Source organism: Struthio camelus, chromosome 1 (genome assembly GCF_040807025.1).
Source record: "Struthio camelus isolate bStrCam1 chromosome 1, bStrCam1.hap1, whole genome shotgun sequence".
Taxonomy (NCBI): Eukaryota; Metazoa; Chordata; class Aves; order Struthioniformes; family Struthionidae; genus Struthio; species Struthio camelus.
Window position 1 is genome coordinate 91736017 of NC_090942.1, and position 25200 is coordinate 91761216.

At 42.2% G+C, this 25200-nt stretch overlaps 1 protein-coding gene across 1 annotated transcript in view; it reads left to right on the forward strand.

The window, feature by feature from the left end:
- The window catches only part of TBX15 (T-box transcription factor 15), a 102327-nt gene that overhangs the window by 62856 nt on the left and 14271 nt on the right, over positions 1 to 25200 (forward strand). Inside the window, exons 3-7 of the mRNA XM_009685066.2 lie at positions 6560 to 6661; positions 8109 to 8280; positions 8682 to 8849; positions 13797 to 13861; positions 21466 to 21563. Of these exons, the coding sequence (XP_009683361.2) occupies positions 6560 to 6661; positions 8109 to 8280; positions 8682 to 8849; positions 13797 to 13861; positions 21466 to 21563 (605 nt within the window). The remainder of the gene's footprint in view (positions 1 to 6559; positions 6662 to 8108; positions 8281 to 8681; positions 8850 to 13796; positions 13862 to 21465; positions 21564 to 25200) is intronic.

Here is a 25200-nt window from a genome sequence, read left to right on the forward strand (position 1 = left end):
CAGAGGTGTTTAACAGTACATGCTAAGAAAGATAAGAGAGCTTAACTCTATTTTAAATAGTTCAATACAGCATGTATTTAGGCAGTTTTTAGCAGGGAATAGACATATGGAAATCTGTAAGAATCTAATGAACATTTCATTATTAGAGTTTTTTTTCTGTAACACTATTAACAGCATTCTCAAGTGGCTCTGCAAGTGCCATCCTTGATAATTTTTCTGTTTAAAAAAGACCACATAGCACTATACAGAAAAATGTGATTTTTTTTGAGCAAATCATGCTCTTTATAATCCTGAATCATATTCTTTCTCCCTGAAAGGAGATGCTTGTCATTACCTGAGTCCTGAAGGTCAACAGGCTCATCTCTGGCTGCCTACTCAAAATCTATTTATCTACCAAATATATTTTTTTTGGTTCTCTTTCCGATGATATTCTCCGAGTGATATTAACGATACTGAAGGAGATTTTTCCTGCTCACTGCCGTTGTGGGTTAACCATCTCAAAATGTAATGAAGATTTGGGCAGTTTCTTGATGTGTTATGTCTGTTTACTGGGGATGGTCCTTACAGATATGGTAAAATGCCCAAGTAAAATGATTGACGTCTCTGATTAAACAATCTTCCTTCATAGAGGATGTGTCTGTGATGGGTGAGAGCCGAGTCTGGCCGTCCTGTTTTTCCATATGGGATGCATAGTATATGATGCATCCTATAGATTAGACTGTATGATTTCTGGCAAAGAGGACTGAACTGTTCTTGTCATCTCCTGAGGATTTCCTGTTACATACTGAACTTGTGAGAGATGTGTATCTTCATTTGCAACTTCTTCCTTCCATAGGGAAGATTTTGCTTTTGTCACTTTCCCACTAGAAACCCTATTTGAGCCCTGTAAGGCCTTCTTGTTCTGAAAGCTTTTATAATTATGGACTTAGTTGCCTATAACTACTGCTGCTCCTTAATTTTCTATAATACTAGAGCATTGCTTGGTTCCTGACTGACACCACACTGTCCTTTTGCTCCTACTCCACGAAGTTAGTTCCTAACCTAAATTCTCATTTCAAACATATTTCTGGGTCCTGCCTACCTCTCTCTTTTTTTTCTTTTTGGAAGCATACATGATAAAACCATGGAAAAATAAATTCAACTTAAGTGGCAGGTCATCTTGATTTAAGTAATCCCCCCTAAAAACATATTTAACTCTTTCCCCCCATTCTCCTTCACCAGTTTTAAGCATACATGGATCTTTACAATATTAGCAGAGAAATTTGAATTCTTTACCACACCTCACATTCCTTAGATAAAGATCATGATCACTTGAGCTGCAAGGGTAATGATTATTTAGCTGCTGCACAGAATTGCCACCCAAAGGGGAAAGTAATGTGCAACTATTACTAGAGAGATATATTTCCACTATAATAAATGCTTAAGAGTCCTGCTCTGGAAGGGAAATGCTGCCTACTGTTTATGGAGATGATTACAGAAAGTGTGACTGAGCACACAAATTCAGCCAATACTTTCAAGGGGGCTGAGGTTCTAGCTGTAAGAAATCTAGGATTTCTTCTCAACTATGAAATGATCTCATGAGTCAAATCATAGTTATCATATTAATCCTAAGGGATGGCTCAAACCTGGGTGCCGAGGCCAGGCTAGTAAAACAGTTGAAAAGCTCACAAAATCAGTAGTGAGTGGAACAGGTGACCTTGTTATCTCCTGTTTCTTCTGTGCCTCCGGGTGGGCTAAAATGTATTTTGCCTGGAGTCTCTTTGCCTCCCTGAAACTATGAGACCGAGTTGTTTGAAATGTGTACTTAGAGCTGTTTACATTACAAATGGCAAAAGCTGTCTGGACACAATCCTGGGTAACATGCTCTAGGTGACCCTGCTTGAGCAGGGAAATTGGACTAGATGATCTCCAGAGGTCCCTTCCAACCTCAACCATTCTGTGATTCTGTTTTATTTCCAACAAGGGAAAGAAGGGCCACAATGTGCTCTTTGGCTAGGGATTGCAACAGTGATTTTGTTGTGAAGCAGCGCTGGTGCTGAAAGTGCCTGTGGAGAGAACTCAGAATGAGGGCTAGGATGCTACATCTGCTAAACTGCTGCCCTGCGGTCCTGGCCCAGTGGACCAGATACGCCTGCTCCATCTTCCAGAAACATATGTGCACCTTTGCGTGGAGCATCTGAGAAGGTCTGCTGGGCTCCCTCTCCCTCAAAAATAATAAATCTTTTTGCTCCCAAACCCTGCTTCAGCCTTTCCTCTCGACACAAACATCTCCTCTACATAATCTCATGCAGCAGAGAGAAACAGAAAGGTGTTCCTGCTTTCCCTTTTCTTCCTGTCCCTCACTTCCGTTCCTCACAGGTTTGTTTCATAAATAAATATACATCTGGCACAAGTCTTAAAGGCAAGGAAATATGAGTTACAAAATGCCATTGATAACTTCAGGCTACTCCATAAACTCATGCACATTGTAAACACCGTGCACACTTAATTCTCAAACTTAAATCAGTCTTTGAATATTTTGTAGAGTTTCTCATTCAAATTTTTTATGATTAGGTGACTAATCTCTCTGTTACTGTCAAAAGAAACATGCTGTTTGGATACAACTGAAATGTTTCATGTCTTGGCACACCCTTCATTTTAGGGTTTACATTTAGGAGATGCCATCCTTAAGCAAATTTAATCCCGTTTAAGTTGTTCATGCAGTATGTGTATCATTACACTGTACAGTTGTGAAAACTGTGTGATAAATTGTGTCAGTCCTTTAAACTCTCTTCTGACTTCTACTCACTAAACTGTTTGCACAAGGAATATTTCCAACTTCTGAGCAGCTTCCAGGAATTACTACTGTGTTTTGAAATAGCCTGCCAGGTAGCTCTTTATTTCTTATCTCCTAATGGGGAATTTCCCTCTTTAAAATTGAACTTAGAATAAATTTTTGTTGGAAAGGGCATTTGGAGGTCTTCTAGTCCATGCCTTTACTCAGAGCAGGGCCAGCTCTGAAGGTAGATCCAACCCGAGGCAAGCTGCAAATGCTGGTTCAAGGGGCAGTGAAAAGACCTGATACCTTGAGAATCCTAAAGGCTATAAACTGGAGCTTTAGTCTATTGGAAAAAAAGATCCTATTTGGGGGTATTAATGAGTTCCTCTTTCTTTGAACAGTTTTCACAAATGAAAAATGAGCTATATTTTTTATTAAATGGAAGTTCAGACAAAAAGTACATGCTGGCTCCCATAGTCCGACTACTTCTCTCTGTCCCTGAAAGTTCCCATAATTCTTAAAATCAATACACTATTATTCTGGCAAATACGATTTTAATCAAGTTTTAGAAATCTGAGTTCCATAAACCTCATTCTCTATATGGAAGGAGTCAGGAACTAGGTAGACTGAGGTAGACAGTTGTTATAAAAATACTTTTAAAAAACTTCTAAGTGATCCTAAAATAATTGTAAAAGCTTATTTCATATCATGTTTCACCTAAAAGGGAACTGTGTTTAAGCAACCTGGACTTCCAATATAAATTTAGGAAGACTTTTCTCCAGCTGAGTGGTAAAGCTATCATATAAATAACTTGATCGTCCCAAACTGTTGTCGACATAAAACCTACTAAACTATATCCAATATCATCATGCGTTCCCTATGCAAATAGGCAGGCTTCATGTCGGTAACCGTTGACTGTAAAGCAAGTTGGTACCTTCTTAGATGAAAGTTTCTTAACTGTTTATTGATACAACAATATTGAAATGGCTTGAATTCCATCCAAACCTTTGAGACTAGTGTTTTCCTATGGTATAGGTGCCTCTGGAGGCAAAGAGGCAGCTGACAGGAAACACAGAGCACAGGAACTTAACTGACTTCCCTAAGTTGCTATTGTTTGTCTCCACCTTTTGCATTTTTACCCTTCCACACAGCAGTACTGCTGGAGACCTGCTGTGACAGTTCCAGGCAACATCTTTATGTCAAAGAAATCTGAGTTGCTTTTACAACCACAGAAAAGGAAAACAGTAATATTTTACAAAACTTTAAACACACACTGAAATCTTAGAGAAAGCAGTGGGTTCAGTCGCGTTCTCTCTGATTATTTTAGAGATTAGCTTCTAAGCCTGTTGAATGGTCTGTGGTAATCTTTTACAAGGTATTTCATAAGCAAACAACCCCATAGGCTATTCTGCAACCTTACACTGGGTTGCAGTTTTGGAGAGAGCTCCTTGGAACACACACAGCATTCAGTTTTCCCAATATAGTGCACAGACTTAGACCCAAAGAGACTCAGATTTAATCCTGGATTTCTCATCAACCCTCTGAAACATGACCTACCTCTTAAGTTGCTCCCCAGTCACCTCTCTCCAATTAAGGAGAGCTGGATTGTAAAATGCCACATCCTGTACCCATTTGGCTTGGTAGATTTAATGAGCCATTGTGGTAGAAACAAGGTAATGCCCTCAAGCCACCAAAGACTAATCTGTTATTCCATTTTTTCCCTCCAAGTTGCTCAGCTAGCAAACTCCTACCATTGGTTGCACAAATCTACCTGCTCTTTGAAGGGTTTCTGCAGACAATTTTTCTGACAGTTTTATGTCTCTCATAACTCTAGTTAGCTATGCTTTGGCAGCTGTGGAGTGATGTTCTCCCCACCTCCCAAGATGAATGCCCTTTTCCAAGAGAGATTCAATTACTAATAGATCAGAACTTTCTCTCTCAATGGAATGAAAAGGCAGAGCTGTAGTTGGCTGAATGCTGACCCGTGACCTCTTTCTTCCCACCCTCCTCTCCAAGTGGATGTATATGGCCTGGACTGGAAAGAATAACTTCTCATGGTTGTATCCCTTCAATGCAGTTTTTTAGAGATGTTTGGAGACATTCATATAAAATTTTCCTATTTTCTTTCTCCTCCAGGCTGTGCCCAGTGGTAACACTTTAAGATATACAAACGTTAGGAGGAGATGTTAATGTTCTTCTCAGACATTTCACTACTTCCCATTAAACAGAAGGGAAAGTGTCATGATGGTTTCTAGGGCTGACCCCTAGAAATAGTGAACAATCTTTCCCTGTTCACTTTCTCCACAATTTTGGAGTCATGATTTTAGCCACTCATGATATTTAACTCCCTTTTAATATCCCCCTTCCACCCAAACTACCCACGTTCCGTAAGGAGATGGCAACCTACACATCAGAGGAGCAGAATGTAATTTCACATCAGCATTTAGTATTTTCAGAGTTTTGTCTTACCAAAGCTCCATATGCTTTGGGAAGAAAGTCACCTAATTGAATGACACCATCCTGTGGGAGCTCAATTTGAGATTTTTCCTCAGATAAGGGCTGAGAAGACACTGAAGAGCTCAAGTTTGATTAACAGTCAGTAAACAACACCGGATTTCTTTCAGCATCCTGCAGCTGCTGCACTTATTTTCTTCTGTATTTCACCTAGTTCTTCTCCTCAGATTTTAGGAAGGTGTCAAAATACTGTGTTAGCTGCAAATATAGTATGGCATAAGTAATCCACTCAACATGCTGTTTGAGGAAAGTGAAGAATGGCAATGAGATTGCCGGCAACCTGAAAGTTTTTAAGAATAAAAAATTTTGCCATAGTCACAGCGACACTGACATATTTTAAGATTAGCATTGGTCTGAGCTGTTCTTTTCTGAAATAACTGTCTAGTGACAAACACCTCCAGAACCATAGTGCACAGCAGAACCAAACTTGTGCTCAGTACAAGAAAAGAATGGTGGGGAATTGATTTTTCCTTGTGAACAGTTTCACCCCCACTGCCTATGGGGTGAAAATGCTCAAGACAGAACTGGATCATATGTCTCAGAAAAGACAATTTTTACAAAAAAAATTTGCAAAGAAGACTACCTGGAGTTCAAGAAAACTATGATGCCAGTGTTTCTGCTAAATGTGAAATATCAGTCCAATAACCAGACTCATTTAAGGTACATTCTTTCTGTAATGCCTATAAATATAAAAGCAAGAAGGTCCTTCAGGAAGATGGATTTGCTTTAAATATTCTTCTAGTACTATCAGACTCCATACTGAAATGTGATTTCCTCAAAAAATAATAGAACAAAAATGATCCTGCGTTTAAAGTGATATGAGAGAATAATACTAGAGGGACTGTCAATAGGGAAAAACATCAGGAAGAAATAACAGCACTTGATAATTTTTTGTTAAAAAAGCCATAGCATTTCTTTCTGAACAGAATGAAACTGGCCAAGCATAACGTATACTGCCCATCTATGTATTGAAAAACCAAGAGAAAAATCCTTACTGTAAGGACAGTTTGTGTGGAACTTAATAGAAAAACTCTGCTAGGAGTCCAGAATACTTGGCCAGGAGTATTTTATTGTTATCCACAAGCTATTAACCGGTTATTCCTCTTCTTAAGTGGAAAAAAATCTGAAGATTCATGCTGATGGCAGCACAGTCTTTGCTACCAGACCCAACCCAGAGGAGTCATGCCAAGAAGCGCACGATTTCAAGTAGCATGTTTCTCATGTCAGGAGCCCCTTCAGCTTCCTTGCTCACCATTTGCTTCCTTATTTCTATTTTTCCTTTTCTAGGAGAATGTTTCCAGCCATGAGAGTGAAAATTACAGGCTTGGATCCCCACCAGCAGTATTATATTGCCATGGACATTGTGCCTGTGGATAACAAGAGATACAGGTAAGATTTTAGGTGCAGAACTAGGAACATTAAGATACCTTAGTGTCAGTGAAAGCCTAGGAGAAACACGTACTGTTATATACCGTTGCGAGGAGACTGGTAAAATCCCCAAAAGGAGGAGATTGAAACAGCTTCCCTGGCAACAGCAGAACTCTGTTGGTTTAGACCATTAATTGATTTGACCGTAAGAACTGTGAGTCACAAACCGGGTTCAAATGCTGTCTTGGTGAATCTCCACCAAGAACTGAAAGACAGGAAGGAAAGATTTCTCTAGTATTAATGGCTCTGGCTCCTAAAAATGCTCTGGAAAACTAGTGGTCCTCTGGATCCTAAAATACTGTCCAGCCAGAGGTGACTTATTTATACTCAATAGAAGACCCCTGAGATCAAGTATTTTCCCCAAATAGCCTTGACTGTACTACATTTCAAGGATTCAAGGATCCTCTGCTTCCAATGCTAAATATTAGATTTTGCTCTCAGGTCATGCAGGCTGTCAGGAACACCCTTTTCCAGGGAAGCAGCAAAGTCATAATCGACACTCAGCTACTTGTTTTACCCCTTTCTTTGAGTATGGTTCTGGCAGCATTAAAGTTGAAAATTAGTATGTTGTCTGATACTTTGTTTCTGTCCTTGTTAGCTTATGCAGCCAGGTAGAACAAATTAGCACTGAAAGGAATGCATACAGGAAATAAATCACTGGTTGTAGGTAGGGACTGAAATTCCTTAACAGTGCAGAGTAGAGACTGAAAGAGCAGCTCAGAGCAGGACTCACAGGTCTCAGCAGGGCTGTTTGTGAGATGCCTAAAGCTGAAGGAGGTGCAAGAGAGAAAGCATTTAGGCAGATCTGTGGTAGGGAAATTTATGGCATACAGAGGATGGCCAGTTTAGGAGCACAAAAGATCATTTACATTTTTTCCCTCTAATCCTAACATTTGCAATATTGAGTGGAATTTCCTACTTCACAACTTTTCAGACCAGAAACTCTGTTTTATCAATCATTCTGGTAGTAGACATTGGATTTTGCCATTTCTGGGTGAACACAAGTGTGTTTTGTACAGTCTGGCACGGCAGCCAATACAGTTTTCTAGAAATTGCAGAGTAGTTGCTAATATTTTCAGAGAGGGCTTTGTTTACTAGCATTTCCTAACCTCTTACTCCAGCTCAGAGAGAGTTAAAGAGATGAAAAGGCACATGTGGCAGAGTTTTACAGGGAAAATAACTGTAAAGGTGGTTTTAATAAGGAATCAAGGCTGAGCAAGTGGCTCAGAGGTAATCTGGCTTTTATTTAGAAGGTAGGAGGTTGTAATAAAGCATCTTCCTCCTTGACTGCAAATGAGAGCTTGGGATGCGTGTGTGGTAGGGTAGCTGGGGAGGGTGAGCGCTGGAGAAGTTCCTCTGGTGTATGAGTGACGACTTTTCCTTAGACTTTCCCCTATTTCTCTTTTAGGTATGTGTATCACAGCTCCAAGTGGATGGTGGCTGGCAATGCTGACTCCCCTGTGCCCCCGAGGGTTTACATCCACCCTGACTCGCTGGCTTCTGGAGACACCTGGATGAGGCAGGTGGTCAGTTTTGACAAGCTCAAACTGACCAACAACGAGCTTGATGATCAAGGCCATGTAAGTTAGAGGCTAATCCTAGCACCTGCTTCCCTAGCCACTTTCCTCTTGGACTCAGAGGACGTTGCTTTTGTTCTAATGGTCCCCCGTCCTGCTGGGCACGTGTGCCTGTAGGTCTACCCGGAGAGTATTGGAGCTTCCTTCCCTACTTCAGTGCTTCTCCTCAAGATGTTGCCTGGCTCTATAAAGCAATAAAGCCCTCTTCTTCCTTGAGGGGGAATTCTACTTTGATGTAGCACGTGCATGTAGAAGGAACTTGGGTCTCACACATACTTGTAAGATAAGAGTAATTTTATTCCATAAGCCTTTACTTCATCCTTGCTTCCTTCTAGTACTTGTAGGTGTAGTGCAGAAATTTTGGAAAAAAAATAGTTTTCCTTCTCCTTTTTTTTCCCCCTCAGATAATATTACACTCAATGCATAAATACCAGCCCCGTGTTCATGTCATCCGCAAGGATTTCAGCAGTGACCTTTCTCCAACAAAACCAGTTCCTTCAGGTGATGGGGTGAAAACCTTCAATTTCCCAGAGACTGTCTTCACCACCGTGACAGCCTACCAAAATCAACAGGTAAAATTGTGGCTGGGTGCCTTCAAGCTTCTTTTATGTCTGGTGTTTACATGGAACAAAAAAACTGTATTCTTTGTTCATGAGACATTAACTTCTCTCAGAAACGTATCTCAAGGAGTATGTGTACTTCACAGGCACACTGTGTTTTTCTGCACAAAAAGAAAATGCTTACTACAGGGCTGCATATAGACGTGACGTATCTAGCCATAAAACCATCTTGGAGATAAGGTACCTGTAGTTTTTACTGTAAAGTAGCTAGGAGAGTTCAACCACAAGAAGATGTAATGTGTTCACTTTACCTGGCTGCCTTCTGGTAGAAACTCCAGTGTCCTGTCCCCACTGAAATTTTAGAGCCGTATAACTAATCTAGAATTGTTACCTAACAGAAAAAACACATCTCTCATTTCTTTTAGCAGTGAATGTTTTTCTCTTGGAAAATAGAAATGGCATCAGTTTGGTGACAAAAGAAGCCTTTGAGCATAAGCCGCAGTCTATGTCTTCTACATTAACGATAATTCTCATGCATATTTCACATTTGATTCAGATCATGCAGTTTCCAGAGTTACTATTGATTCCAGATACGGTAAGGGAAGAGAGGTTGCCACAGTGAGATCCTATCTGCAGAGGCTTTGACTACTGAGCTTTACTATTGACCTGCCTTTTCCCTTTAAACTAGACATTATGGAACCCAGAAGTACAATCTCAGTCACATTAGTGTTTAATTATAGAATTCCCTGTCTACATACCCCAAAAGTCTGCAAGAGAAAATTAATTGCTAGGGGAAAAAAGAAAATGTAAGAAGGAAAGCATTTGAGACTAGCAAAAAAAACCTGAGTTATGGCAAGGACTGGAATGTGGATTAGACATATTTGCTTCCCCTTTTCTTTTGTGGCCTGTGAAAGATAGCATCCTGGTCTTCAAAGGGGAGTATTGCCTGCTTCATTGCTTCTGCATGCCATGTTCATTGCACACATCCAAGCTCCTTGTATCCACCCATTCTCTCTGCAGTCTCCTTGGGTACCACTCACCTTCCAGCCACCTCTGCTTCAGAGATTCCTGGTAATCTTCACATTATCTCTGTCACACTTTTAGCTCAGTGTGCTCCTTTTCTCTTGTGTGCATGCACATGCTTTCTGTTATTCTCAGATGAAACGTGCTGTGCACAGCCCATTCCCCTTCCCTCCCATTCTCCTCCTTACCGGGGAGTTTTGTGTTGGCATAGAAGCACTGTGTAAGGTAATTTTATCCCAACCATGTGAAGCAGAATCCCAGCTGGTGAAACTTTATGCTGTGTTAGTAACGTGGTGTTGAATTATAGAGCATAAGGAACTGTCGCAAGCAAGAATGATGCCATAAACCAGCTTGAAAGAAGAAACCTGATAGATATTGTTGTCACAGAAAAACATACTATATCATTTTCTACCATAAATTTTTGAGGACTCTTGAAGTGGAAATGGTGAGGCCAACACACTTCTCCATGACAGCAGCCAAGCTTGCAGAGAGTTACCTCATAAACTAGCTGGAATGTCACTGTACAGTATTATTGGCCTGAATGCAAGTTACTAGCAATGGGCTCACTTCTCTTAGTTAGCTTTCATGGACTTTTTAGAGGACTCTGGAAGGTCCACCAATCGTAGATGGAAAACCCCTGGACTATTTAGATGATAAGCATCTAGAGAGATGTACAGATAGGTGTGGGGAATAGTATCATGGGGAGAGGGAGAGGAGGGGAAAAGGCTCAATCCTTTGCCTGTTTAAGTAGACTTGAGGCTGCAGGTTGTCTTTTAAATCTGCTTTTGGAAGTTCAGTGTTCAAATCCTGGGTGGGCTCCAGTCCTGCAAGTTATTCCTGACTGAGTTTCTATGGCTCCCAACATTATAGGATAACCTGTCAGTCTGGATAGATTATTGCGTTGAGTCTTTCTGCCATTAGAATCTATGACCTGGGCCTATGAAAGGGTCCATGCCATATTTTATTTATTCATACCAGGATGCTGTGAGTTCTCTGGGGACCAAGTCTGACTGACTCCCATGCTCTATTAGAAGTTGTCATTTGCCCTGATAGCACTAAACTAGCAGTAATCCTAACAACAGCCTTAGATGGGGCACAGACATGAGGTTGTCTTCGGAAAGACTGTGACTGATAGGGAAAAGCATTCAAAGGGCTGTTTTCAAAACCTAATTGGTCCCTATCATCCCAGGCCTGGTTAGCGTCCCAGAAGAACTGGCTTTCTGAGAACAGATTTCTGTTGCCTTTTCCTCCTGCCTCTCAAGGTCTGTGTGCTGCATCTGGTCATTGAACAGGTCCATAACCAAAGAGGGGACAGAAGGTACTGGCTGCAGAATCACAGCAGTTGGGACAGAGAAACTGGAAGGGATGCAGAAAGCCCTGAGTGGTAGAGAGGAAGAAGTTAGAAAGGATTTGAGTGGAGCCTTTGTCAGAATGAGGGTGGTCATGATGTTAAACCGGCTGAGAAGCTGTTCAGAAGTAAAAGAGATTTGGCACAGAAGGAGCTGAATTGGCAACACCTTGAGAAAAGCCATTCCAGGTCTTTTTGCTTAAACCAGGACCCCAGTGAACAGTCTGTGGAAAAAATCCAGTTCACAGGAGCCAGCCACATAGTCAGCTGGATTCTCTCTAAGCTCAAATGCAACTTGGCATCCAAACAGTGTAGCGGGAGAAGAGCTGGTGGCCGCTTTAGACTCGTCACAGTGGAGGGACTTCAGTGAGTGAAGTCTCTCCACCTGTAGGTATGGGCAGGAGGAGCAGGACAGGGAAAGATGAATGAAACCGGAGCACTTTTACCTGTATTTGCAAGCACAGAGAGACATAGACAATTGTCCCTCTGCTTGGTGGTGCCTGTCCTGCTTCTACTGTGGTGGCTCTACAACAGCTGGAATGAAGCTGAGTCACACAGTAGGAGCGTAGCGAGGGGTGCTGGAATAGTTGAGGGCTGGGAGCAGACAAGGATGGTGGCCAGTGGACTGACTCAGTTCTCTGTCATTCCTTTCCTTATATATAGGCAGTGAGGCAAAGTATAGAGCAGTGACATTTTCCCATTTGTCTCCACTGATAAAACCAGGAAGGGAGGAAATTGAGAAGAGGAATCCACTAGAGAGCCCTTACGAGTATACACAGAATAAGGACAAAGGAAGAGTGAGAGAAAGTGCACATGGTTTCAGTGCTTCTATGACTGCTTCTGGATACCTATTCCTGACTTTTTTGCAGTCAGGTCCCCTTGAATTGGCTAAAAATTGGCATCTAAAATGGAATAAACTATTCCAGGAAAAATACTCATGCAATACAACAGTGAATTTGCTACCATTTGCTACCACTGGGAGTTTCCTGCACCTCCCTCCCCTCCCACAAATGCATGTAATCACCAAACTTTTAACTGAAGATCTAACCTGGAAAGAGGATAGAGGAAGGAGAAGAAATGACAGGAAAGTACCCTGTTATCTTCTTTAATGGACAGACCTGTAAGACAAAATTAACAGGGAAGGGGTTAGATGCTGAGTGAGGTATCTCCGTGAGGCACTGAAGATAACCTACGACTGTAGAGAAGCACTGAAATTCCTTCCCGTCTCTCTGAATTCCAAACACTTAGGAGTTTCTTCCAAATAGGCTTTTCGGCAGTTTTGTAATATGAATAGGGGAAACTCTTTTGGGTTGGAGAACCATTTTCACTATAAAATAAATCTAAAATCCTCTGAATCTGCATGCATGTCCTCCAGTGGCCATAAAACTTTGCCTTACTGGGAGAAGCATCTCTGGAAACAATTCTAAAATGCTAGCAAATCCACCACAGGGATTCCCTCTGTTGTAATCCCATACTCCACAGAACATATCTGTCTCAGTATACATGAGTCCCAGGACAGCTGCAAAGTCAAACTGGCGGAAATTAAGTCCACAAATTAAGCTTCTGCAAAAATGGGAGCTGCGTTCCAGATCTGAGGTTAAAATCCAGAGTAAGGGGTTGATTCTGACAGAAGCAAAACACCTGCAAATCCTCTTTAGATCAGTTTGCATTAAGCAACTCCCCTTGGAGCAGTTTTAGCAAAAATACCTTGAATTCAATAGGATCTTGAGGTCTTGCTCCTTTTTCACCCCAGAGATGGAGTCTCTGGGACAAGGTGAGGCTGATGGAGGGAAGTTCTCCTGTCACTGCTCTTGCTGCACCGGGTTGGGGAACAGGCGAGGGGGAGCAGAATTACACAATCTGCAGGGTCAATTTACCGTTATAGAATTCACACTTAAAAACAAAGCAGGAAGGGAGATTCCCAAAAAGCATTCAGTCTGGCTGCCCTCTTTGTTTGGAGAGGAAAAAAGAAAAAAAATCAGAGCAGAAAACCCTTGAAGGGCCACCCAGATGCTGAGCAGAACATCAGCACGTTGTGTAGGTGACTGGGTGGCCAGCTGCTGGGTTTTGGAAGCTGTAGCTTGTGCTTTGCTTCCGCCTTTTCTGCTTAGCATTGTTTGAAGATCAGGCAGTACATTCAGCTGCCAGATACCTAGGGTATTGGGGCTGGGGTACCCTAGATAACAGCAAAACTGGGACAGTACTACTACTTGCAGACCCACGCTGCTGTTGAGGGCTCAGCTCCTGTTTTTGCACCCAAATCCACCATGCTGCTGATCCTGGAAGAGCTTGTTAGCTCTAGCCTGGTGCCCTGCAGAAGCTCAGAGCCAAAATGAGACCCAAACAGTACATCCAGGTTTCCCCAATGCTGCCAGGCCTGAGGTGCTATATCTCTGCTTATGGCACTGTCTAATCACTGAGTTGATGATCTGCTCATGGGTAATGGAAAGGTAACTTTTATGTAAGTCTGGGGAAATAGGTATGAAAAGAGAGTGCATAGATGTTTTAGGAGAGGTAATCAACAGTAATTTCACTCTAGGAAAAATTTTTTGAATAAATCAATTAATTCTCTTTTTCTTCCTTTGTAGATCACCAGGTTAAAAATTGACAGAAACCCTTTCGCTAAAGGTTTCAGAGACTCTGGGAGAAACAGGTAACAGGAGTTTGTTTGTGTTTCCTTATCCTGTCTCCTCTCTTTCCCCTGCTAAGCACACTGTGCATGTGTCTGAGGTCCAGGAAGGCGTTTTACAATATTAATTCAGTCTTACAGGAGAAGGTAGTTAGAGGAATGTTTGTCTAAAAGATTCATGGTGTAATGATGGCTTCATTAGAAAATACTTTTCTAGTTAGTCAGCTTTTCAGAAATTTCAGAAATTGCTTTTCAGAAATCTCCTCCAGTGTTTCTCTTCCAGCTGCCTGTACCATGGGTTCTGCAATTGAGAGATAGTTTTAGGTATTCCTAGATAAGATATCTGTAAAGATAGCTTTATCACTTTCCTGCTTTACGACATTTCCAAGCAGCAACTATATTTTTGCTATTGTAGGTTTAATTTCCTGTACACTTCTACCTCAGTATCTTTTTCATTATCACTGCTTTAAAGGGTATTTTCTTCTGTATATATGCTTTGCACTCGGTATTTGCTGGCCACATAATGAATTTCTTTATGCTCATTTCTATTATCTTCTAGTTCATTTGAGGTTTTCCACTTGCTATTTAAAAATATAATTATAATATCCTGCAGCATCCCTGCTAAATTGTTAATAAACTCTTTATGTATTATTGGTATAGTGCTAGGATGTGCAAGGGGTCAGGTAAAATAAATTTGTTGTAAAGATACCGTAGAGAGTTGCACCTCCGCTTCTTCTCCCTCCCCTCAGAAAGATTTGTGCTAGTGCAATGAAAAAATAGAAAACATTTTTTATAAAGATGGATGGAAAATAGCTGCAGACTGGACAGCAGACAAATAGGTCACAGGCTAACAATTTGCAAAACAGTGAAAGCTGTAGGAAGGGAAAATTAAACTTTTCTGCTTATAATGTGTAGAGCTGGCCGGAAGGTAGATTTTTCTTTTAGTTTCCATAGGAAACACAAAAACTTAAGGTGCAGATGTTTGTTCTACGTTAGAAGAAAAACTGAGTTTTTATTAGGTTTCCAGGGCAAAAGTGCAAAAATTGTCTAGTTTAGGACCTTTTCAGTTTTTCTCTAGTAATGTCAGATTGTTTCCCTTTGTATGGCTTAATTTTGTCAGGATTTTAATGAAAATTTGAAGTAGAACACATTTATTATTTAAAACATTTCTTTTTTAATAACACACTAGCTAAACAAGAACTTTCAATCAAAAAAGTTTTCATTATTAGAAGACATTACAGTGCTATCAAAAAGAAATGTTAGTTCTAAAAAAAAGTTTCAAATTTTCCTGCCATTTGTGATGCCAGCAGAGTGTGCAACAGATCTAAAGATTTCAGTTTTGCAGATGGTGTGGGTATCCTTTTAAATCAACATGACAAAAAGTTTTAAACATTAATTGTAGAATTGGACACAGATGAATACATTATAAGAACACTAGCTTGTAAAGCAAGGCTCCAAGGGTTCGGAGCAGAATGCAAACTGTGTGCACAACCTTTCGCTTGCTGTCCCCGTGGGTATTATAATTCAGTCTTTAATTGCTTAGTCCTCTCATGCGTTTTTACCAGGACCACTACCTCATTCATGGTTTCACAGAGGAAGTGTTCAGTGAATGGGCAAATCTTCAGTGTTTCCCATCAACTGGGTAAATGCTACACTGTCACTTGTAACAAAGAGGATCACGCTAACCTAGGTGATTTACTAGGTGAGCTCTTCTGTTCTCATCTTGGTGTAGCTATATGAAAAGACATTTACCATCCTCATTTGATCCCAGCCTTGAGTGCTACTTCTGGAACTTGAGGCACAGGTGACTTTTACCCTGCTCTGCTTTCCTTAACGGAGGAAGTCTTATGTCTCATGTGTACAAGGTCTTCTCTGTACGCAGCGATACAGCTGCAGCGGAGCCTGGGCTTAGAAGACAGATTGATGCAGTTCCAGGTACATGGTGGGCTAGATTAACGTGGAAGGCATTAATAAGGCCCTAGTCCAGTGAATTTGGATAGTTTCCTGAAGAGGTTGGGAATTACTGATCTTTGTAGCTCATTGATTTAAGAAAGGGCAGGAAATTGCTACATGGCTGCAGCTGTGGGGAGGGCTCAGTAAGGCTCTCCACTGATGTAAAGAGGAATTAAAATCTTTAAGGTATTACACATCAAAGAGAGCAGCCTGAGGCTTTAGGAAGAAAAAACAGGCAAAGGTATTTGCAAGCATATATAGCAGTCAGGCGTCTGCCTCACAAGCAGTGGTCTGGCTAAGGTTGCGCAACTAGCTGGGGACACCCCCTGCAACGCTTAGCTGCTCCCTTTCACGAAGACACATACATAGATGTGCACAGGCACACGTGGGAGGAAGAAAGGCATTAAAATTTGAGCTTTGTGGGGAAAAGATTCTTGAAATGGGACTTTTCTTAACTGTGCTGGCTGGCTCTTCTTTCCTCAGTAAGTTTCTAGTCTCACCAGGATCACTGGCCAACTGGAGTAATAACCATGATATTTTGTAGCCTCCCTCATCCTTGCAACAACTCGTCAGCTACATCAGACTGTAGCTGGAGAACGTCCCACTGGAAATGTAGGCCTCTTTTGAAAAAGAAAGAGGATAATATGAGAAAGGAGCTATTTGTGACGCAGGGAAGGGGAAGAGGGAACCCCTCTTTCCGAGGGGTTTTCTGTATAAGATCTTTTAAAAAAAAAAAAAAAACAAACAGCACAGCAGTAGGGGCCACAGAATGATGACTGAGACTGCTCCAGAAGACAGTAACCTAGTGACATTGGGATGCTGAATTAGAGCCCTGGATAAAGTTTTCCAGTAAATGATACAAGGGGAAAAAAAGGCAATATTAAAAAACAGAGCATGATGAGAGAGGAGGAACTGTTACACCGCTTGTTCCCTAAGCTGTTCCCCTAAGACATTTCCTTTTTTTCCCCTGTGTTGAGGCTTTTCAATGAAACAGACATGGATGTTTTTCCTTCACTCATTTCTTATTCTGTTATTGCTTTGTTGTTGCTGCCTGCTGCAGAAATTATGGGGCTGACTGCTGTTTTCAAAACTAGTCTCCATTTTAAACCTCTGTCCTCCGTCAGTTCACAGCCTCCCCACACATTTCTTACGGATGTGGTCTGGCTTCATTAGCACTGGAGAATGCTAAAAAAACTGCTGCGTGGGGACCCCTCAGAAAAATGTAACTGCCTGTATCTATCTGAGGAAGAGATCTTCTCCTGGATCCCCTCGTGGGTCTCTCTCAGCTGTTTTCATGGTTATGTCCCTACATAGCTGAATGCCTCGGTGCTTGTGCAGGAAGGAGGAACAAAATATTTCTCAGGGAACAATATGAAGAGCCCGGCAACTGAATGCTCTTTTGCAATCTTTGAGCAGTTGCAGTCTAGCCATCAGTCTTGATGGATTAGGGAGTTAGAGGGCCTGGACTTAGTACCCTCTTCAGTTAGACATACCCTGTCATTTGGTCCCTCTCTGTTTCAGTTCTCCATCTGTAAAAGTGAAACAGGAGAACTTGTCCTGTCTCACAAGGGTGGCTAAGGGAAAAGTAGTGCTTCTGTAATGGGCAATATACATACGAGTCAGGTGTGAGTTGAGTGCTTTCCAGAACTTCAAGAGATGGAGTTTTGACTTCCATTTAAAAAGTTCTGTGACATACAGAGATCAACTAGTGAAGTGTTTGGGTAGTGAGCACGCAGGCATAGGCTGTGGGGGCTATTTTTGCAGCCTGAGTAAAGTTCATTTGACAGTGGGATGCTTAGGGGAGCTCCTTATCCAGGAGGAAGCCAGAAGGGACAAGAGTCTGAAAACACAGCGGAATGATGGAAATAAAAAGCTAAGCTGGAGGCAGGCAACAGCACTCCCCTTTCAGATGTGGGCAGCTGAGGTGAATAAAAGTTGTTTGTGTTGGAAATGCTCTTAGACCTTTTGTCTCGAGTAAGAGAGCCAGGAGGGTGCTTGGAGCCAAAAGTTTGGCTTCCCTAGTGAACAATGAAAGGATGACCCGAATCCTGCATGCGGCAGGAATGGCAAGGTCAGCCATATGGGATGGATTACGGAGGTGCACAGATAACTCGTACATCTTTTTTCATTTTTCAGACAATGGAACTGTTTCATTTATTGCCCATTATTAAAACTTTATAGCACTAAAAATAAAAAAATGAATGAAAAAGAGAGAGTGAATTTTGGATACCTTTTAAAGGACTGACCTTATTAAAATAAAGCTGGCAGTGAGTCCTTCTCTGATGCTTTTTTTACTTCCTTCATAAAGATGGTGTGAGAGGGAAGCTTTTGTGGCTGGATAGAGAGTTTGAAGTCAATTTTTCAGTGCAGTTCTGTGGAAGAGAAAGTTGATGCCACATGGATACTGTTTAGCACACTTGGTACCAGCAGCCCTCACCTAAGCCCTGAAGAAGTTGCTGAGATCTCAGAAATGCTGAAAAGAACTTTTTTTTCCAATCAACATTTACTGCTGCTTCAAGATGTCTCTGCACTGGCAAATTGGGGTATGTTTTCCCTCAGAGACTGGTACACATGCAGATTAGCAGTCCGGGGTTTCTGCTGATTAGGAGAGCGCTACCTTTATGTCCTTTGGTGGAGATCTGTGATGTGGCTCTGAATACGATGGAGGAAACCCATTTGATGGCCTCTTCTGGGAGAAAGAGTTATTAGAGTAGCTAGCGATGGAGTTACTTGATTTTTTTTTTTTCCATTTTCTTATGAAAATAATAATACATCACAGACAAAAGAAGAAAATATACTTCAGAACGGGGGATAGAGTTGCAAAATCAGTCATTCAGTGTTGGTGCACATTCTGACCCAAGCTATTTCCTGCCTGGTTGCACGTTCTTTTTCTGCAAGGCTCCATGGACAAGGTGGTCAGTGGTGAGCAGGGTAGTACAGGAGGCTGCTGTCTCTAAGACCTTGTCTTATGTGTTGAAGAACCTGAAAATTCCATATGAAGACGTTCTGTTCAGATACTATTTCAAAAACACATGCAATGCTTGGTCTGCTCAAGGTAAAAAATCCCAGGAAAAAAGGATGATCTAGGGCCTAAATTTGTGTGTAGGCCAGCTGGACGTAACTTTGAGATCTGTCACCTGTACACTTAGGGCGTTCCTGCATGCACGTGCAAGATGTGCAGCACTGTGCACACCTCTGGGAGAGAAAAGGACTCTCAACTGGGACAGAGAGAGCAAAGAGGTGGCTTTAAGCCAAATTTGGAATTTGGCAGCCAGTCTTTAGATACCTGTGGCTGTAGCACTGTCCAGAGAATTACATGTCAGTCTATGAATCCAGCAAAGTCAAAACTTTGCTGCCAATAGTTGCAGTGTGGAGGAAGGGGCAGGAGCCACATCCATAGCAAAGGGGCTGCTCTTAACCTGCTTCCCTGGAGGCACATGAGCAGCATGCAGCAGAGGTGGATCCCTGGAGTCATCCCTTCCTTCTCTGGCATATAAGGCAGGAATATGAAGATGTTCACTTCCCTTTACAGGCTGCTGTGGTATGCTCAGCACTGCCATTTACTCTGTCTGGGCTCTTTCTTTTGTTTTTTATTTTTTCCTATTTTTCTACACTTTTCTTTTAGAAATACAAATTATACAGTATTTGCTAGAACTGTACTGATACAGGGGAAAGTTGTGGGATCAGAGCTAGAAATTGGACTGTGAGTCAAGCTGAGCTTTGCATGAGGCAGGCTCCTGGCAGAGGAAGGGATAACAGCTTTAACCTGCCTAACTGCTTCCCTGAGCCTTAGCCTGTTAGGGGTTGGATTTTTCTGGAATGGGGTAATGAGAGCAGAGCTGAAAGTCACATGCATGTGCAGAATGGGGTTATATGCACAGGGATCTCACGGGGACAGTAGCTCAAGTGGACTTTGTGTAAATGCTGGTTGCAGTGAGCTGGTGTCCTCCTTCCTTGTAGCAGATGCGAAAAAACAGCTACGTGAACACAGCTGGAACTGTGAGTTTGCATTTCTTGACATACCACTTGGTTTTAACTGTCAGGGCAGGTTCTTCCGACAGCAGGTCTTGTTGTATTGACTTGCTCAGGACAATTCCATGCTCCCTGGATATATTGCACCAGGCAGTTGTCCTTCAGACTGGGGATTGTTCCATGAGGCTGTGGAAAGGTGCCGTTCTCTCCCCAGCTCTGTACGTTGAGAAGCAGGTGGAGCAGCACACGTGCGACTTTCTCAGAGCAGAGGAAATCCTGGGGGTGGTACTGGCAGTCCACAAGCTGCTCCTGCACATAGACCCTGGCTTAGCAGATGGGTTCACGTTCTGCGCTGCCCTGCTGCCTTTGAGCTCCATGAGCTGGCAAAGGCCATCGTATTAACCAAATAGTTTTGTTGTAATGTACTCAGGGCTAGTGTGAGACTGCTATGCAGAGATGTCTTCTGTTTCTACTTCTAACAGCTTAGCAGCTAATAAACACCATGCAATAACCTCTCTTCTAAACCTCCTCTTAAAATACAGAGTTTAGTTTGCCAGCTCCAATGTATTTAAAGCATCTGAGCTTCCGGGGAGACTTTGGAAAGTTAACTGAGTGAGTGCAGGCACGTGCAGGAGGACATTTTCAGAAGCAAAAGGCAGCTCCAGTATCAGCACAACATCTGATGAGAGGCTCTGGGGATGTTAGAGCCATTTGTATTGAAAGGGGATATGTTCTCACACTTAATGAAGCATCTCTAGTTGTGTTCAGTCAATGCAAGGGATACAGCCTGCTGCTGGAAAAGAGGCAGGGAAAGGCAAGGTGACTACACCGGAATGGGGAACAGTGCAAGATTCAGCTTCTACAGAGGAGAATCTTTTTTGCAAAAAAACTCAAGGTGATTATCCTATAAAGAACATTAGCAACTTTTCCTGATAAAGAACCTACATCCTCACTGAACTTGTGAAGTTAGAGAATTTAAGCAGAGCTAACATGCTATGGTGAAAATAAAAACAAAGCTGAGACCCAAGGCCTTTAAGAGGAAAAGATGCTCTCACTTGATTTTTGCTTTTTCTCTTTAGTACTGTCTTTGTAGTGAGTTAGAGCCCGAAAGCAGAGATGCCACTGACCTTTTTACAAAATGCCTCTTACTGTATTTTCAGTCAAAATCCAAAGACAGTGAGATTCACTTTGAATGGCACTCCAGTTGCACTTCAGAACAGCGTGTGGAATTGGAAAGTGATGGGGAAAGGCAATTCACTAAAACTCTCCTTCCAAATTTCTAAGCTGAATCTCAGACCTCCCTTGTTTGTGTGACAGCTTGCGCCTATAAAGTACGGAAAATAGCTCTATAGTAAAACATGCTTTGAGTAGCTCACTGTTAAATGGTTCCTGCAAAGCAGATGAAAAGTTTAGGATCCTTTTTGAAAAAGAAAAAGAGGAGGAGGGGAAAAGGAAAAAAAAAAGCACTGGCACTGTCGTAGTGTTAGGAGCTATTAAAATCCTCGACTGGGGAAATACCATTTTATTCTAGTGGCCAACGCCCGTGCGGGAAGGCTTGCTTGAGGAATTCACAGACGTCAAGGTGACCTTTCAGTGGCTGCTGGCAGCCTGTCCAGCAAGGTCAGAGCCCTCTCTCCCCAGTGCAGATATGCTTGCTGACTGACTGACATTCTTCTCTCCTTGCTTTTTTTTTCATCCCAAAGAACGGGCTTGGAGGCCATCATGGAGACCTATGCCTTCTGGAGGCCCCCTGTGCGCACTCTCACCTTTGAAGACTTCACTACCATGCAGAAACAGCAAGGTGAGTTTACATAGTATACGAAGAGTGTGTGACAGCAGAAATGCTCGGTTGTGCATCTGGCATCCAGGGTGAGTCACACCTTATGGAGTTCTTGACTGCTGTGAAGGGACATAGAGCAGAGAAGATGACAACTGGGAAATGGTAGGCAGCTCACATCTTGTGAGGTGCAGTGCAGCCACTTAACCTCCCTGGTACCTTTAGTGTATATAAGAGCTAGAATGAAGAGAAGGAAGGAGCCATGGGGTTGGGAGAACCAGTCAAGTACATGACATGAATTGAACATGAAGAGAGCACAGAGAGACTGAGGAAATGTTCCAGCATGTTACGGTTTACCATTTGCAGTTACAGTTTACCATTTGTGTGGTGACACAAGTGGAAGGAGTGCATGTCTTTCAGAAGCATTGCAAGCCCAGAAATGCGGCTTGCTTGCCTTCCCATTCAAACACACTACCTCCCCCTCAAAACCCTGTGGCCCTGATGGGGATACTTTCTATTCATACGAGGCTGGATGGAATTATTGAGTAGGCCTAGTCTTTACTGTTTATTCATACTATGTTATGCCATAGCTTCTGCCCCTTACATCTGTCAGATGTTAAGTAGGGATTTCATCGCCAGCTTCAGGCTATGAAACCGTATTTTTGTCCATATAGGACTTCCCTACTCACTTCATTGCAGCTATTTCCAGCTAAAAACAGCAATCACTGGGAGTATCATTGCAATTTAGTTCTTTTTTATTCACGTAGAAGTGCAAGAAAAGAAAAAAAACAAAACAATCTTCAACTGTGATGCCTGTGAAGTTAAACAATCAAAAAAAAAATGTAGCTCTGCGAAGCAGACCACATTCTCTAACCTTTCCAAATCAAGCTTGACTTTAAACTAAAACTTCCTTCCAAACCTTGAGTCCAGCTGGCGATGACGTGTTTTGCAATTTAAGAGAGGTCAGCTGAAAAGAATGTGAAAATGCCAGAGGGCAGTAGCCATAGGGGCTGCCTGTTGCTGAGGCAGGATCAGAAGGTGAGTGAGTGCAGAACGCTGTTCTGGCCGTCCCTCACCCATAGCTTCCCCGTAAAACAACTCAAAACCCCGGTAACCTGCTAAACCATTTTTCTCACAGTGCCAAAGGAGCAAGGACCAGCCTCTGTCAGCTATGTCAGACTCCTTGTGCGTGTTCTTTACATGATCATGGAACACATCTTAAATAGCACGGCATAGGGCAGAAGATGTTTTGCAGGAGCTCAAAGGCACGTGTTGAACAGCACTTGTGGTCAGGCATGTGGTCAAAGATGGGTTAAAGCAGGGATTCCGAAACATTTTCATCACATGTCTAAATAGAAACATAACAGCCTCTCCTCCTGGTCACGATCATTAAAGCAGCCTCCCTCCTCTGATGATTGGCTGGACCTTCTTACCTCCTATTCAGGCTTGCACAGCTCCCCTCCCCTCCCATTGGTTATCAGATAACATTCTAGTGACAAGTCCAGCAATTGCTTACGTGGTAAGGTAATATTAGGAAAGGAAAATATTTAATGTATTTTTAGCTTGTTTTAATATAGTTTGGCATCTGAAAAACCAGGAAGCGAGCCAGTACCCTGTGACCAGCCAGTTCTGTGCAGACCACCACCACTGCACTGCAGACCACTAAGTATAGGGCAGGCCTTAACTACAGTTGTGTCTATAGGCCAGTCTCAAAAATTACTGACTTGCTACAGAACCAACACTGTAAAGCTCTGCATCTAGCCATAGAAAGCAGTCTGAAGATAATGAATCCAAAATATACCATTCATCCTAGTGCTCATCTCTCCAGTGTCTGCTTAACAAGCTATCCTCTGACTTCAGTAACAGGTACAAAGCCAAGGTACAAACACACTCTAATTCCTGGCTGTTGGGACAGCCCCAAAGGTCAGCACAAATAAGCCAGTTTGAAGGCCTCAGAGTTGCTGGCAAAAAGAGCAAGAAACGCTGAGGTGACTTCAGTCACATGTGATCCTTCTTTCCAAACTTAAGACAGCCAGTGTCCATGCCTCTTCGCTCCCTTGCTTTTGAGCATGTAAACTCTGTGGTTAGAGTGACAAGTGAGTAAATTGCTTGCATTTGATAACTAGCTTCAGCATAAACTGCAGCACCTCAGATCCTCAGAGCTGTCGCCAGTCCCTTTATGCAAGGGCCTTGTCTGGAACCCCACTCCCCTCCTCTATCATAAGCTTTGGTGCTCTGAGCTGCATGCTATTATCTCATACACCTGCATATTACTGAGTTACAAGTTTTCGGGGTATTATTTTAATAAACAGGCACTTTAATTATGGAACATGTTGTTGTCTGCAGAGGTGGGTGAATATACAGCACTTCTGAACATGCCCTGGAGGAACTACAAGTCTCCATGCTATCCCTTGAATTGCTAGTTCTGCGTAATCTGCATTTGGTTTAAGAGGAAGCTCTTGGTGATTGCCACTGAAATGAACGTTTTTAGCTAGGCTATGGATAAGAGGCAAACCAGGAAGGAGTGCTACAAGGCTGGCTCTGGGAAAGTGTTTTGTGGTTCCAGGAGAAACGGTGAGATGTGTGGATTATCCTTCCTCACTTCTCATCTCTGCTGTGACTCTACCTGAAGCCTAGCTGTGTCCGCTGCAACTCAAGAGGAGTGCACACATACTGCAGAGGACCAAGATGAGAGCTGTAAAAATAGCCACTTGCCTAGGAAGAAACATTGTCCATGAGGAATGAGACATGTCTCTGGGGTTCTTCAGCCTGGAGGGGAAGGAGGGAAGGCATAACGGTGCTGAAATAAAATGCTGCCTGTGGTGGATAGGATAAGAAGTAATGGGCTCCAGTTGCATGAAGTCTAGCAAAGTGCTGGAACAGATTCTCAGTAAAGATTGGGGAATTTGGCCCTGATTTTGTAAGGATGAGCCCTCCTTACTGGGTAGAAAAAATGATGCTTTCTTGGGCAGAAACATGGGATTTTAGCAGGGTGAACATAGTGCTGAGTTGCTTTCCAGATGGATTTCTATAGATAGATTTTTAGGAGTTTGCTATGGATTCTTAACTTTTCTTTTGCCATTTTATTTTTTTTCATGAAATAGAAAAGTTGTCTACCTTTTCCAAAACAGTTCTGTCAAACAAATCTAACTGAATTATTCTATTCGATCACAGATTTGACTGATGGAAGTACCTCTATAGGTGTGACGGACTTTTGGAGAACGTTTAACTTAATGCCACATGTCATTCTGCTGAGAAGGTTGTTACTAGCATGGAATAAGAAACGAGTAGCAGACTGATCTCAAAGCTAATAGTAAATGTGAAATCACTCTCCAGTGGGGACAGTTCTAGCGTTGCTCTTCAGAGACTTGTTCCAGGACTAAGTAATCCAGAACTAAAAAAAAGATGCAATTGGTAAAAAATACAAATCACACAAAGACTGGCAGAGAGGTCAGTAATGATGGGGACAAGGGCACACAGAATAGGAGATATTGCTTGGTAGCCTGCATGCGTTCAAACAAAGAGTGGCTTTTAATTCAGCCAAATACAAGATCATGTGTCTAGGAATAAAACTTAGGACATACATACCCCCAGAGTGAGGTTCTGCATCCTGGAAAGCATTGGCACTGACAAGGAATTGGAGGTCAGAGTGGATAAGCCA